The sequence below is a fragment of the Ostrea edulis genome, chromosome 10, assembly GCF_947568905.1.
Source record: "Ostrea edulis chromosome 10, xbOstEdul1.1, whole genome shotgun sequence".
Taxonomy (NCBI): Eukaryota; Metazoa; Mollusca; class Bivalvia; order Ostreida; family Ostreidae; genus Ostrea; species Ostrea edulis.
In genome coordinates this window covers 12877918-12894044 of record NC_079173.1, presented here as the reverse complement: position 1 = coordinate 12894044, position 16127 = coordinate 12877918, and the positions used below count along the sequence as shown (strand labels likewise).

Genomic DNA, 16127 nt, shown 5'->3' with positions numbered 1-16127 from the left:
ATGTTTATTCAGGTGCGTGTATTTACTGTAAGTGATGGATGGTTATCCAGGTGCGTGTATTTACTGTAAGGGATGAATGTTTATCCAGGTGCGTGTATTTACTGTAAGGGATGAATGTTTATCCAGGTGCGTGTATTTACTGTAAGGGATGGATGTTTATCCAGGTGCGTGTATTTACTGTAAGGGATGGATGTTTATCCAGGTGCGTGTATTTACTGTAAGAAATGGATGTTTATCCAGGTGCGTGTATTTACTGTAAGAAATGGATGTTTATCCAGGTGCGTGTATTTACTGTAAGAAATGGATGTTTATCCAGGTGCGTGTATTTACTGTAAGGGATGAATGTTTATCCAGGTGAGTGTATTTACTGTAAGGGATGGATGGTTATCCAGGTGCGTGTATTTACTGTAAGGGATGGATGTTTATCCAGGTGCGTGTATTTACTGTAAGAAATGGATGTTTATCCAGGTGCGTGTATTTACTGTAAGGGATGGATGGTTATCAAGGTACCTAATAACACTTCTGTACCCGATAACACCTGTATCTGATAACCTGATAACACCTCTGCACCTGATAACACCTCTGTACCTGATAGCACCTATGTGCCTGATAGCACCTATGTGCCTGATAACCTGAAAACAATTCTGCATCTGATGAAACCTCTGTACCCGATAACCTGATACATTGTAACACCTCTGTACCTGATACATGTAACTTGATAACACCTTTGGACCCAATAACACCTATGCACCTGATAACCCGAAAACACCTCTGTACCCTGTATGAGTTGATTTTTATATGAAAGGATTAATTTTCTACTTCATTCTGATACTCCCCACCAACATGATGGAAACTAATGATAAATATTGTATTGAGCACATTATAGCAGATCAGAAGTGCAATAGAAACCTATAACTATCAGAGTATTTTAAAACAATAGTTAAACTGGTAAAATGCAAAACAAATAATTTATTAGCAGATTATTCCACATGTAAATAAAGTCCTGTGATTAAACGCTTGTGTTGCAGAGATAATATTGAACAAAATGTTCAACTGAAAAAATCCCGTGGGGATCCGGTTAGAATAGGTCCTCAGTACCTCTTGCTTGTCGTAAGAGGCGACTAAATGGGGGCGGTCCCTCGGATGAGACCGAGGTCCCTTGTCACAGCAGGTGTGGCACGATAAAGATCCCTCCCTGCTCAAAGGCCGTAAGGGCCGAGCATAGGCCTAAATTTTGCAGCCCTTCACCGGCAGTGGTGACGTTTCCATATGAGTCAAATATTCTCGAGAGGGACGTTAAACAATATTTAATCAATCAATCAACTGAAATACATGAAATGCAACCATGGTACTCTTAACGTGAAACATGTGTAAATGAGATTTTTTTTCAGTTGTCTTTCACAGTTTTAACGCAATGCCAGCTCTTAATCTAAAACAATTTATTTTGTAGTAAAAATGTGTCATTATCATAGATTTGTATGTAATTTTAACCATAATCATTAATGATATTCAAGATTTTATCAAAATAAAGATTTCGGTTCTATTGAATATATAGTACTATATAGAAATAAACTTTATGCGAGAAGATAATGATGTTATTTTGTCGTATTCAGAGTCTCTGAATAGGTTTTCTAACACAAATATCAATAACAAAAGTTTATATCATACTTTATTTATTCTGTCATCGAAATAGTAAATCACAACTTTACAACAAAATTTTCGACACCAAAATGTTGCTTTGGAATTTAATTGAACATTGTCAAGTGCATGTCAATATAAACATATAACCTTGACAAATTAGCGACGTTAAAAGGATAGTATCAGTTATCCAGGTCCAATTAAGAATGTCCGGGGATTTGTATTAGGGTGTATGCCATACACCCATCCGCCTCGCAGTGTAAGGAATACAACCCCGGTAAATCCCCACACACCTTTAATTGGGGCCGGATAACACAGTTACTTCCTATGTAACCAAATGATAATCAAAATGCATTTGTGACAAGTTATTTACCCGCCAGCTTTAACAAGATGTGCGAAAATTTGCATCCGGCTTATCAACCAATCAAAAACTCGTCTTACAAAATACTTGGGAAATAATCGCTCAGAATCATGAGTTATGGTTCTTTCTTAAATACATTACTGAAGTAGTAACAGGCTTATCGTAACGCGAATCAAAATTGTCGGACACGTAGTATGTTACTCACCTTTTCCGCAGAATTCACCTTCAAATCCATCAGCACACACACAACGGTACGAGTTAGTGGTATCATTCAGAATACAGGAGCCACCATCTTTACAGGGTATTTGAATGCAGCTGGGTTTCACTGGAAATTTTTGATAACATCAACATAAATTTGATTGCATCAAATCTTTCCATAATAGAGAGCGTAAAGTATTAAATATATATATTCTTCCATATAAATTTTGCCAGACAGATGATGGTTTTGGTGTGTACCACTGTTGGATGTTGGGGATCCTCATTAACAGTATACATGTATGCAGTCTTCGTAATCAGGCCTTCCAACAGTTTGTTGGAAATCTGATGGGCACTAATTGAATTCCCTTATTAGTTGACCTGTCTTTGTTTTATTATGAGGCAGAATTTATTTCAAAGATTCTACACGAGAAGACAAAAATATGTTTTTCAGGCAATTTAGATATGTCGAAATTCTATTTATTAACAACGCTCATTTATATATCGATTCAATAAAACCCAGTGAACTAGAAATAAAAGAAACCACAGTCTTCCACACTGCTTCAAATTTAGATATTTTATTGAACATAATGTCAACGGCAAACTAATTACTTAACTAAATTCATGACCATTGGATTACTTCAGCTTCTCTATCGTCAACTTCCCATACTTATGTAACATTATGTCATTTTCACCTGCACATGACATTTATGTCTTTCAACTGATTCAAAATCATGTTCTGCGTATGATCCACTTTTAGATCGAACTAAGCTACCGACAATTAAGTATATGTTACAAGGGTTTACACATTCGTGTTAAAAGTCATCATTTCGTAAATTCTACGGTCGTTATAACGATTCAATATCTAACTACGACCTGCCATTAGGTTGAATGCCGTCTGACGTGTTTAATAGCGGTTATTAGACTTTTCACACCGATTTTGACTACGGATTACTGTTCTCCTGATCAGGATATCGGGCTCACGGCAGATGTGACCGATCGACAGGGGATGCTTACATGTAATCTTCCTTAGGGGGGAGGTCATTATCGCATGTCTGGAATATCCAGGGGTCCGTGTTTGCCCTAGCTTTACTCTTGATATTGTATTCTTTATAGGAATTATGAGATTAATTACTGTCTGTTATCTTCACTTTTTCATGATAAGTTTCCAGTGGTCCATGTTTGCTTTATTCTCAACTTTGTACTCTATATGGTATAGTATCGTATCTAATAGCAATCAATAATAATCAATAATTACTAATCAGTAATAGTATTCAATGGGAAATTCTACTTTGTAGAATATTTTCGGTGGAGGCACTTCCGCTATAACAGGGGAAGTTCTCACTATACATGTATAGTCATATTCCCATTGGATGATCCTGCTATATATACATGTAGCAATGTTTCCTGGAGGAACTGCTATATAGCCAATTTTGCAGGAGGGTTATGACTAGGATACAACTTTACCGGTTTTACACTGTCATAAAATTCCCCTTTCAGTTTTCCACTTCAGAAAAAAGGTCCCACCCTCAACAATTCGCGATGGTTTCTTTACATACATGCAAGGCGAAGATAACGAACAGTGATCAATCTCATAACTCCTACAAGCAATACAAAATAGATAGTTGGGCAAACACGGACCCCTGGACAAACCAGAGGTGGGATCAGGTGCCTAGGAGGAGTAAGCATCCCCTGTTGACCGGTCACACCAGCCGTGAGCCCCATATCCTGATAATGGTAAACGGAGTAATCCGCAGTCAAAATCAGTGTGTCATTTAAAAGAGTCCTGTACAGATGATTCTTTGATAATTAACTTTATACCTTTAATGGAACATCTCGACCCTTCCCATCCAGAATCACACACACAGGAGAAACCTCCTGGACGGTTTATGCAACGTCCATTTCCTGAGCACGCAGAGGTTATTGTTTTGCACTCATCTATATCTGTAAAATAAATTTAAAATGTTTTCAAAATGTATACATTTCACATCTAATATAAACATTTTAGCATAAATCCGAATCAATTATTTTGTAAATTTTTAAGACAAAATGTTTCCCTTTTCGCCGGACCCGGAAAAAAATGGATCATCAACATTACAATGGTTATTTTATCATCATTGTTTTAGTTTTGTTCTAATTGGATAATCGCTATAAGAGTCATAGACTAACAGTCTTTGCAAAATTTCAGCCTTGAGATTTTTTCCGCACCTACCCATAGGAAAACATACAATGAAATTTGGGTAATGTTATTGACAAGTTGTGCGACGGCTCCGAAGATGAAGCAAAGGTAAGTAATAAAACAACAGTGTGTACCATCTACTCTTCTGTATTGACTAAGTCAAAAGTGATACAAGAATTAGGTAAGTTATATGAGGACTAGCTGATTTTCGTTCTTTTTGGTTTTCGTTCCAGCTGACAAAGCTTGTAGAAACATTGTCTTTGGTTGTAGACCTCATTATCACAACTGTATTTTGAAACAATTTGGCATTAATTCAATATTTAGTAATCCTACTAATACTTCCCTTTCCAAAGATGAAATTCTTCAAAACCATGCTTAAGTTTTAACACATTCAATATTCCAGTCAATGGGACGGATGAATATGAGTTACCGTACCCATACTGGATTCCCAAACTTCCCAAAACCATTTTCAAACAAAGATTTATTGCTGCATCCAATAAATACTCTACCAAGCCCCTATCTCTGCTCCTTACGAAAATATCAACTGTTGTGAAGGAGAAACTTTTAAATCATCTTGCCACTGTGTGATTACATATGCCATACGTGGGGTACATCAAATGTGGGTTCCATAACATTCTAAAGAATTTGAAATCCCAAAACTTTTCGCAAATCAGCCACAGCAAACCCTATGAATTTTCAACATTTTACACGACCATCCCTCTCGATGGATTAAAGACTTTGCTCCTAGCGGTCACTGATAGCTGCTTCTTCAGAAAAATATAGCATGGATATAATACTATTTTGTTATCCTTAATTCAAAACAACATTACTATGTTTAACACCACTCTGATATCAACGACGCTTTATCTATTAACAATAATCACTTTCATCCAAATGTTGATTCCATTTAACTCAGTGAACTCGAAATAAAAGACAACACAGGCTTCAGCATCTGCTTCTTACTTGGGTATTTTATTAAACGGTGACTTTAACGGCAACTAACAACGTAACTTTATGGAAAACCGATGACTTCAGCCTATTCCATCGTTAACTTCCCATATCTATGTAGCAATATTTCATCAACACCCGCATGTGGTGTTTATGTCTCTTAACTGATTCGACACACAAGCAAGCGCTTGTTCTGCGTATGCTCGATTTTTAAATCGTTGCAAGTTACCGACAAAGATATTGATGTTACAGGGGTTTCATCAGTCTCGTTTAACGGCAGTATTTCGCAACTTTTATGATATAGCGATCTAATTTACCAATACAACCTATCATTGAGTCAAATATTCTATCTGACGTGTTCAGCGCCTATTGTTAGGTCGTACGTTACACACTAAGACTATGAGAGGTGTCACCAGTTGTAGGCTTCTGATCCAACACCTCTGGTATATGCTCAGGTCCGTGTTTGTCCTATACTTAATTTTGTTTTCATTATGAGTTATGCAATTGATCACCGTTCGTTATATTCACCTTTTCGTATTCGAGATTTGATATTTTCATTCCTTATTCTGTGTTCCCTACCCCTTCTCCAAAATTAGATATACATTTATTTAGAAAGGAATGGACTATTACATATAACCACTAGCAACTTTTCCTTACATCACAAGGTAAGACACAGACCTGAATGTGCAATATATAAAACTTTTGGAAGTTTTTCGATGTCATGAAAATAACTGAAATGAATGCTACTCACCTTTTTGACAATATTCACCTTCAAACCCTTCTGCACAGACACAATGATACTTGTTTGATATATCATCCAACAAACACGATCCATTATGTTTACATGGAATTTGAATGCAGCTAGGTTCCACTAAAATGTTCAATATACAATATATACAAGTTTTATGCACAATATGCAACACAGCATACAAGCATTTTCACAATACTATCAATTAATGTTACTTTTTTAGATATTAGAATTCAAAAAGTCTTTGTCAAATTATATTTTCTAGATGAATAATAGGTGTGATTCTTTGTTTTTGTTTTAAACACATAATCCACTTTCACTTACGCATTTGAAATATTTGTGCACCAATAATTCAGTTCTTTAAAAATGTTTTACTCTGACTCCATACCTTTAACGGAGCACCTAGGCCCTTTCCATCCAGCGTTGCACACACAAGAAAAGCTACCAGGTTCATTTAAGCAACGACCATTCCCTGAACACAAGGACTTTATGGTATTGCATTCATCTATATCTGTGAGTAAGAAAGACATTGATAATTATATAGTTTCCTCTGGTAATATACGTGTTGTCTACGTTACTATAGATTTTGGAGAATAAATTGTGATTCAAATGCCACCATTGTAAATCATAGTTTGCCATGTTATGTTTGGAACTCTATACTTCGAAGATTCAAGGAACTTGTAATAGTTATAAGAAAAGGGTGAAGATAACATATAGTAATCAATCTCATGACTCCTATAAGCAATACAAAATAGAAAGTTGGACAAACACGGACCCCTGGATATACCAGAGGTGGGATCAGGTGTCTCGGAGGAGTAACCCGGGGATCATGAAATTTACAATTTTGGTAAAGGCTTTCCTGCTCTACATTACTATGCATTTAGTTTTTCTTACACATGTGCGGTTGTAGAACAGAATTTGTTTTAAACTTGTTCAATTTTGGGCAGTTTTTGCCCCTCCCCTAAGGCCCCAGGGCTGCTGGAGTCCTGAAATTTACAATTTATGTCCCCCTTTTCCTAAGGATCCTTCATACCAACTTTTTTTATATTATTTTTTTTATAATTTTTCTAAACAATCTGTATATATCATAATACATGTTCAATATATGCATACCAAGGGTCATGTAGAAATACAGACAGTTTTACTTTATATGTGAGAGAGACAGAGAGAGAGGGAGAAAGAAAGAGAGATAGAAAGTTGAGGAAAGATCAGGTTCCATCTGTTCTAATGGGTATCACTGATTTTGACTGCGGATAACTCCGTTTACCTGATCAAGATATAGGGCTAACAGCGGGTGTGACCGGTCAACAGGGGATGCTTACTCCTCCTAGGCACCTGATCCCACCTCTGGTGTGTCCAGGGGTCCGTGTTTTCCCAACTATCTATTTTGTATTGCTTATAGGAGTTATGAGATTGATCATTGTTCGTTATCTTCACCTTGCATGTTTCGTTATTACCATTTTTGTAAAAAGTGGAATTTTTGTGTTTTGTGTTTCACTGTTCGTCATCTTCACGTTTTCATGTAGTTTTTGATAACATCAGAAAACCAATGAATGAAATGGATGGTACTCACCTTTTTGGCAGTATTCACCTTCAAATCCTTTGGCACATACACATCGATACTTCTTTGTTGTATCATCCATCAAACATGATCCGTTATGTTTACATGGAATTTGAATGCAACTGGGTTCCACTAAAATGTTCAGTATACAATATACCTGAACAAGTTTTATGTACAATATATAACACATCATACAAGCATTTTCACAATACAATCAATTTAGGTTACATTTTTAAGTTTTAGAATTCACAAGGTTTTCGTCAAATTTTTCTATATGATTGATAGGTGTCATTCTTTGTTTTTGTTTTAAAAACGTAATCCACTTCTGCATTTGAAGTGTTTGTGCATAAAACACTAAGCCTCTTAAAAATGTTTTACTCTGACTCCATACCTTTAACGGAGCATCTCGGTCCTTTCCATCCAACGTTGCACACACAAGAAAAGCTACCAGGTTCATTTAAGCAACGACCATTCCCTGAACACACAGTCTTCATGGTCTTGCATTCATCTATATCTAAGCAGTAAGAACAATATCAATAATGAAATTCCTTCACCCGGTAATAGACACATACGTGTTGCCTACGTTACTATAGATTTAGGATAATAAATTGTGATTCAAATAGTACCATGGTAAATTATAGTCTGCAATGTTATGTAAGGAATATTGCGTTCAGGCTATAGACTTTGAATATTCAAGGAACCCATAATAAATATAGACTATACACTGATCAATGTCCAACTTCATCTGATGTTAATGTAAAGTGAATATATACATGTTGTTTTGTAATATTGTCATAAGTTTAACGAACAGTGAAAAACAAACAAACAGGACGAATATGAAGTGTTGACATGCATTTAAAATCATATTCGAAGCATTTCAGTAAACTATTGGTATATCGTAGAATTACGTCTGTAAAATGTAATGAATTTAATCTAAAGATAAAGGGTGTAAGCCCTCTGTAGTCATCTTTTGTGGACGGAGAAGTTTTCTATATAACTTACAAGTAGGTAGGTATTTTTCTGATCCCCTGAATGAAACAATTTGTTACCATCAGACTTTAAAGGAAAACCCGCCTCATCTAAAAGCCACTAATTCTTCCAACATCAACCCCCATGCAACTAAACGATAAAGTGTAAACGAACAGTGACCAACCTCATAAATCATATAAATACTAAAACAAAATTTACAGGAAGGCGAATATGGACCCTTTGACAAACCAGATACAGGATCAGGTACTCAGGATAATCACAAAAGATATCTTATACATACTGTTTATATCTCTCAACTGGTTCGATACGCAAGAGTTTATTCTGCGTATGATCAATTTTTAAATCGAGGTAGGCTATTGTCAATCAAGTTGATGTTAAAGGGGTTTTAACATTCTCTTTTGAAGTGAGCATTTTGCAAAATCTATGGTCGTTATAAAGATTTAGTTTGTCAACACAACCTATCATTGGGTCAAATGTTGTCTGGCATGTTTCATACCGATTGTTTGGCTGTTCTTGGCTTACTGATTATGACTACTGTTTACTCCGTTTACCTGATCAAGACATAGGAATGATGGCGAATGTGACATAGTATGCTTACTTCTACTGGACACATCATCCCACCGCTAGTATATCCAGAGGTCCGTGTTTGCCCAATTCTATTTCTTTTGTATTGCTTATAAGAATTAGGAGATTGATCGCTGTTCGTTATCATCACTTTTCATACAGTTGTAGTTTATGCTTCAAGTCATACCTTAGTTATGAAAGGTGATGATAATGAACAGTGATCAATCTCATAACTCCTATAAGCAATACAAAATAGAGAGTAGAGCATACACGGACCCCTGGATAAACCAGAGGTGGGAACAGGTGCCTAGGAGGAGTAAATATCCCTTGTCGATCGGTCACACCGGCCGTGAGCCCTATATCTTGATCAGGTAAACGGAGTCATCTGCAGATACATTAACACTTAAAATGCTCGTATTCACCACAGCTATTGCTGGAACAACTTCTTGATCAACAATGGTGGATTTTGTCAACTACATTCATAAATGCATGTGTTCTTACAACTTCACACTTGTTGGTTTTCTAGTATATTGCCATCGTCAATCCCATACGGAATTCTCTTTCCTTAACTCTTTCAATCAGACCAGTTGACAAGTTCTTACAAGAATTTTTGTATTGCAGAAAGTGTTTCTCATTGTCATTCAAACAACATACGGCAATTTTTGTTGATGAAATAGCTGCCCAATTTATACTTTGTGATTTTTTTCTGAAAGGAACAGGCGGAGAGAATGAACAATAAAAGAGAAGATAACAAACAGGGATCCATTTCATAAATTTTATCGAATCGACATACGAATTCATTCAAAAGTTTCTACATGGGAGGAAAAAATATCTTCATGTGGCCTACAACTCAAGATTTAGATATATCGACAACGTTTTATCTATTAACAATGTTCTTTTTCGTTCTTATGTTTATTCAATTTATCCTAAACAGTGAACTTAAAGTAGAAGATACCATAGCGTCTTTCAAATCTGCTTCATATTTGGATATTTTATTAAACATAGATGTTAACGGCAAATGGACAACTCAAGTTTATGACGAATGGGATGCCTTAAAACTCTCCATCGTCACCTTCACATATTTATTTAGTACTATTCGGTTACATTCCCTAGGGGATCTGGGTTAGAATAAGTTTTGAGTGTCAGTTTGGTTGTTGTGAGAGTCGACTAAATGGCGCGTTCCTTCAGATGAGACCGCCAACAAACAAGGCCCCTAGTCACAGCAGGTGTGGCACGTGTAAGATTCCGCCCTGCTCAAAGGCCGTAAGAGTCCAATACAGGCCTGATCTTGTAGTCTTTCATCGATAATAGTGAGTATGGATTACTCCATTTACCTAATCAAGATAGAGAGCTCACGGTGGTTGTGACTGGTCGATTAGGAATACTTACTCCTCCTGGGTACCTGGTCCCACCTCTGCTTTATCCAATGAACTGTTTTGTCCTGCTCTTAAATTGGTATGCTTTATGGGATTTATGAAATTGATCACTGTTCGTATATACACATTTTCTTGTAGCTTTTGATAAAATTAGAAAATATATGACTGAAATGTATGACACTTACCTTTTTGGCAGTATTCACCTTCAAATCCTTCAGCACAGACACAATGATACTTCTTTGTTGTATCATCCAACAAACACGATCCGTTATGTTTACATGGAATGTGAATACAACTGGATTCATCTAAAATGTTCAAATTGAATATATAATATACATGAGCGAGTTGTACAATATATACACACACAACATACAAGACTAGTATATTCACAGTACTCATATCTATCCACGTCCAATCAAGGGTCGGGGATTTACGGTCTGGGGATGTTTAGAATACAACACAGGGTTTATACCCAAATACCTTGACTAGATTTGGATAACGAATTCATTTCCATTGTAACCAAATTAAATATTTTATTACTTAGTGATTAAGGTAAGGGAATTCACGTGATTTATTTTGTGTTTTACTAGCCAGGGATATATAACGTACTGACGTACTGCTACAACACTTTGAATCGTGACGAATATGTTCTAAAGAACGAACATCATTATTTTCATCTTTCCTTGTAGAAGACAATTAATTGTGACTTTCCGTTCTTTGAAATGCAAATCCCCAATCTTTATCAGAATGGACAACGATCTACACTCGGCTTGTTAATTAATCAAAACTCGTCTTATTAGTTACCAGCTACAAGGGAAATAAGTTTGTCTACGTCACGTCGAAATCTTTCAAAATATAAGGTCTTTTTCAAATTGACTTGACTTTTACAGCAAACAAATAGGTGTCATCTCTGCTTTTGGTATAAGCACACGTTGCACTTTATGCCTACGCTTTTGAAGTGTTTGTCTCTGCTTTCATACCTTTTACGGAGCACATCGGTCCTTTCCATCCAGCGTTACACTCACAAGAAAAGCTACCTGGTCTATTTGAGCATCGACCATTCCCCGAACACACGGACGTCATGCTCTCGCATTCATCTATATCTGTGCGAAAAAAAGACAAATTAATGAATGGGACTATTTCTTGAAGTATCGTGCTTGATGTCCAACATTATTATTGAATAATTGAGGTCGTTCATCTGAAATTCAAATATAACCATTCTAGTTTAAAATGTGTTAGCTATGTTTGGAATCTTAAGGTCGCGATATCTACATCGGAAGTAGAACCAAAGGGGGAGCGAGTTCTAAATCTGCAAAATCTGGGCGTCATATACAAGAACCCCCTCTCTCCTACACCCGCCTACAATCCATGTCTATTACGGCAAATATGTCAACATTTCATAATTTAATTTCCTTACCTTTTTGACAGTGGAATCCCATCCAACCATCGTTGCACTGACAAACAAAACCACCCTTCGTGTTCACGCAAACCCCATGTGGTGCACATAAGGATTGGTTGACTTCACATTCGTTCACGTCTGTTTGTAGTATGAACAACATACATTACAATATGTGGCAGGTAGTTTCAAATATGGTAGTATTTAACACCACCTTCTATTGATTATCGATTGTTTACAATTCACAAAGAATTAATACAGAATTTAAAAAATAATGCAAGTCATGTTGACTTGTATTCTTATTTTGGCACTGTTTTCCCTAAAATAGCTCTAAAACTTCATTGTCATTTCGGATTTCAAACATTTCGGTTAAGCATCACTGAAGAGACATTATTTGTCGAAATGCGCATCTGGTGCATCAAAATTGGTACCTTATAAGTTTAACATTGATAAAAAGTTTAAGATAACGAACAGTGATCAATCTCATAACTTCTAAAAATAATACAACATTAAGAAAGACGGACCCCTGGATATGACAGAGGGGGAATCAGATGCCTGGGTGATATATTTTGATACAGCATGCTAGATTAAGAAATTTGATTATCAGGATTCGTCATTTACTGCTATGCTGAACTAAATATGGTAAAATTACTTAACGTTTGACGGTTTTCACTAAAATGTCATATGTTACAGTAGCTTACGAATGTACATTTCGTTTTATGTTCTGCAGTCACAATAGGTATTTGTTCAAGGATAAAAGAGCAAACAATTTATCAATACTGGCTAAAGTATTTCGCTTTCTTTCCCTTTAATTTGTTGAAGGGTATAGTAAAATTTGAAATCGGGATCACTAATTTTATACAAACGCACAGTCACTGCACAATTTCTAGATGGCATCAACTCTTTTTACTATTATTAAACCACGGATAGCTCTGATCATTGACATTCTTACATGTTTTTTCTTCTTCTTCACACAATTGCAACAGAAGGGTTCACCACGTTCGGAATTCATTTTCAAAAGGTTTATTTCTTCTTCTCGAAATCACGTTAGAATGACTTCTTATATAGAAGATCCCGCAGACATTTTAATATTGCGTAGTAAATGAATTTGATGTTAATCATGGTATAATTTCATGTGGGAACAAAATTGAGTATGTTTACATTTAAATTATTTTATCTATATATAAACTTTCGGAACTAGTAGTTGATATATCTACTGTGGACCATTTCTACGTATGCTGTTTCTTTGCCATGTGTATTTCATTTATTTCTTATTTCAAATAAAAATTGGAATGGTATCGCTGAACAACTCCGTATCTGTGTTCTTTGTCAATTATTATGATAATATCAATTTCAAATATTGATAAATTCAATTGCCGGCAAGAGTTTAACTCAAAGAAATATTACTGTTACAGAATTTAATACACATTTGAAATTGTAGAATTAAAACACAATTACAGTGAACTATCTTGTTTTGTTAAGATACAAATTTGATAAAAGAATTAAATAAACATCACCATGCATGATATCGCTTTTTGAAAAATTAACACATTTAGCAAAACCCTATATTCGGTCTCGACTACCGGACAAAATATAAAATTAGCAATGTCCTCAGTAATAAAATTACATTGTATTTTATATGATGCAGATTTACTTAAAATACAGATATACTTTGCGTGCATTAATTGCTTAAGCAAATCGGTGTCTGTGTGGAGACAATTTTCAACTTCCTGATGATCATTAGGTGTAAACATTTTCTGGCTTAATTTGCTTTCATGATAATACCCGGATATTTTGAATATTTAATATTTATCAACATACATGTATTTATAACATTAAGAGATAACTATCAAAATAACAAAGTACCGACCCACATCGCAAAAGTCCCCGGTCCATCCAGATAAAGCCTGACAATCACAGTTGTATGAACCCTGGGTGTTGATACAAGATCCGTTGTTGCATATGTTGAGTTCTTGACATTCATCTATATCTGAAGGAAGATCATAAAATATATTCATGAAACATTACTCTCAGTGGTATAACTTAAAACTGGGCTCTATTCTGACATTTCCCGAAAATTATCATGTCCAAATATACCCAAAGAATATTGTAAAACGTTTCCAAACATAATCGAAATATTTCATAAGGACTGTAAAACAGACTGGCAGATCACGAGAGCGTATGAAATGCATTGAATTTGGTATATGAACAAATGGTTGAAGCATTTTGATATATAATGATGTGATCTGAATAAATTCTGAAGATGAAAAGTAGTCATCAAGTTTTATTTGTTTTGATATTGGAAACTTCTTTGAAAACAAAATGAAATTCTGAAAGAGTTTTAAATTCATTCTTTATGACTTAAATTTACTAATAATAGAAATATCCATAAAGACGTTTTACATTAAATGTACTGGACTGTAGAAATCTACATGCTTACCTTTCTCACAGCGTGTCCCTTCATACCCTGGAACACACTCACATCTGTAAGAGTTGGTCGTTTCAAAGCATGTCCCTCCATTAAGACAGGTGTTTTGGTCACAATTCAGTCCTAATTTGAGACAGCACAAATAAATCTTAAATACAAGGGCTATCCATTATATCTCTTGTTTTTTAATTTAGGGGTCGTTATTTTATTTATACAGTCCTGCAATTTCTCAGAAAATGTAACTGAAGTATTTAAGTATAGGGTTACTGAATTTTTTTTAAATTCATTTTCAATAGACAACACCAAAGTACACCACAATCATTAGATTTTCATAATAGCAAACCTAATATTGATATTTTAGTTATGATTATCTCTAATGTCAACATTATACTGTGGGTACAGCTACAGTAAATCAAAGTTTTACTATTCACTGCACCTTGATAATGTATTGGCCAATATATCCAAAGCATCGACGATATTTCACTTAAAAGTAATATACATGAATCAATGGAATTTTTCATAGTAAGTCAAAGTTTCGACTTTTGGATCAGAACAATTCAAAGAATTATATGTTTTTCTATTAATAGGTATTCAAAGTATTAGTATTTTCCCTATTAATATTTACTCAAGGAGTCAGAGATTTCCTCTTAATTCATTCAAGGTATTAAACTCTTGTATAGTTTACGGTTGTATGTATAAATTAACGTATCATATTTTTAAATCAAGTTAATCATAGTTCAATTTAATATTTTGTGATATGAAACTGCTTCTAGTAAAATATCTTTGTTTTATAGTGAAATACCTCTGTCTTTGACGATGATCCGCCCAGTGTACGTTGGATGAAATGGGCTATCAGCTTCACATACATAGAGACCACCATCCTCTTTCAAAATGGACGTAAATATAACGAGACTTTTATCCTCCATGAAGTACACTCTGCTAGAATCCAAAACAGGTCGAAAAGGAGACCCATCTTTAGTCCATGTGATATCGATGCCATTTTCTAATGTGGGTATGTCGCAGCGAAGTTCAAATCTACTATACGTAAGCGTTTCAAAGACGTCATGACTTGGTTCTACAAATTTGTTAAGCAATTATTGACTTTTGATGAGTTAAATTTTTCGACCTTTAGCACAATGAAAGGCGAAGATAACGAACACTAATCAATCTCATAACTCTTATAAGCAATACAAAATAGATAGTTGGGAAAACACGGATCCCTGAACACACAGAGGTGGCATCAGGTGCGTAAGAGGAGTAAGTATCCACTGTCGACCGGTCACACCCATCGTGAGCCCTATATCCTGATAAGGTAAACGGAGTATCTTCTATATGGTAAATAAATCAAGGTGCAACTTACATAAAAGTTTAAGCTTTGTTATCCCATGACGTTCAATTTTTACCGAATCCCCCCGTCATCTAGGAATTTTTAATTACTTAGTAACACATTAGATTTAGACAAACAGAAGCATCATATTGTAAATTGGAACATACGGAATTCTTAAGACAGAGGTAAGAAGTTTAGTAAAACTTGGATCTGTCAATGATGGTCACCTCGTTAATTGCATGGGATCAACCATCTTTTATTTTCTCTTCCATAAATCAAAACCAATTCGTGCAGTATAATGAATTCCCGGATTATATTGTCAGAACATTACACTGAGGTCCATTTTCACGTCAGGCGTTGGCGTAATAACGCATTTTACTGCTACGACTCGGAGCGCCATGAAATGATATAAATTT

General features: G+C 35.3%; 1 protein-coding gene across 1 annotated transcript in view; it reads right to left on the bottom strand.

Annotated features, from left to right (window-relative positions):
- The window catches only part of LOC130050957 (fibrillin-1-like), a 47984-nt gene that overhangs the window by 9661 nt on the left and 22196 nt on the right, over positions 1–16127 (bottom strand). The window contains exons 9-20 of the mRNA XM_056152009.1: positions 15187–15459; positions 14397–14507; positions 13827–13946; positions 11978–12097; positions 11541–11663; positions 10746–10865; positions 8022–8144; positions 7643–7762; positions 6458–6580; positions 6073–6192; positions 4016–4138; positions 2205–2324 (exon numbers count right to left, since the gene is read on the bottom strand). Of these exons, the coding sequence (XP_056007984.1) occupies positions 2205–2324; positions 4016–4138; positions 6073–6192; positions 6458–6580; positions 7643–7762; positions 8022–8144; positions 10746–10865; positions 11541–11663; positions 11978–12097; positions 13827–13946; positions 14397–14507; positions 15187–15459 (1596 nt within the window). The remainder of the gene's footprint in view (positions 1–2204; positions 2325–4015; positions 4139–6072; positions 6193–6457; positions 6581–7642; positions 7763–8021; positions 8145–10745; positions 10866–11540; positions 11664–11977; positions 12098–13826; positions 13947–14396; positions 14508–15186; positions 15460–16127) is intronic.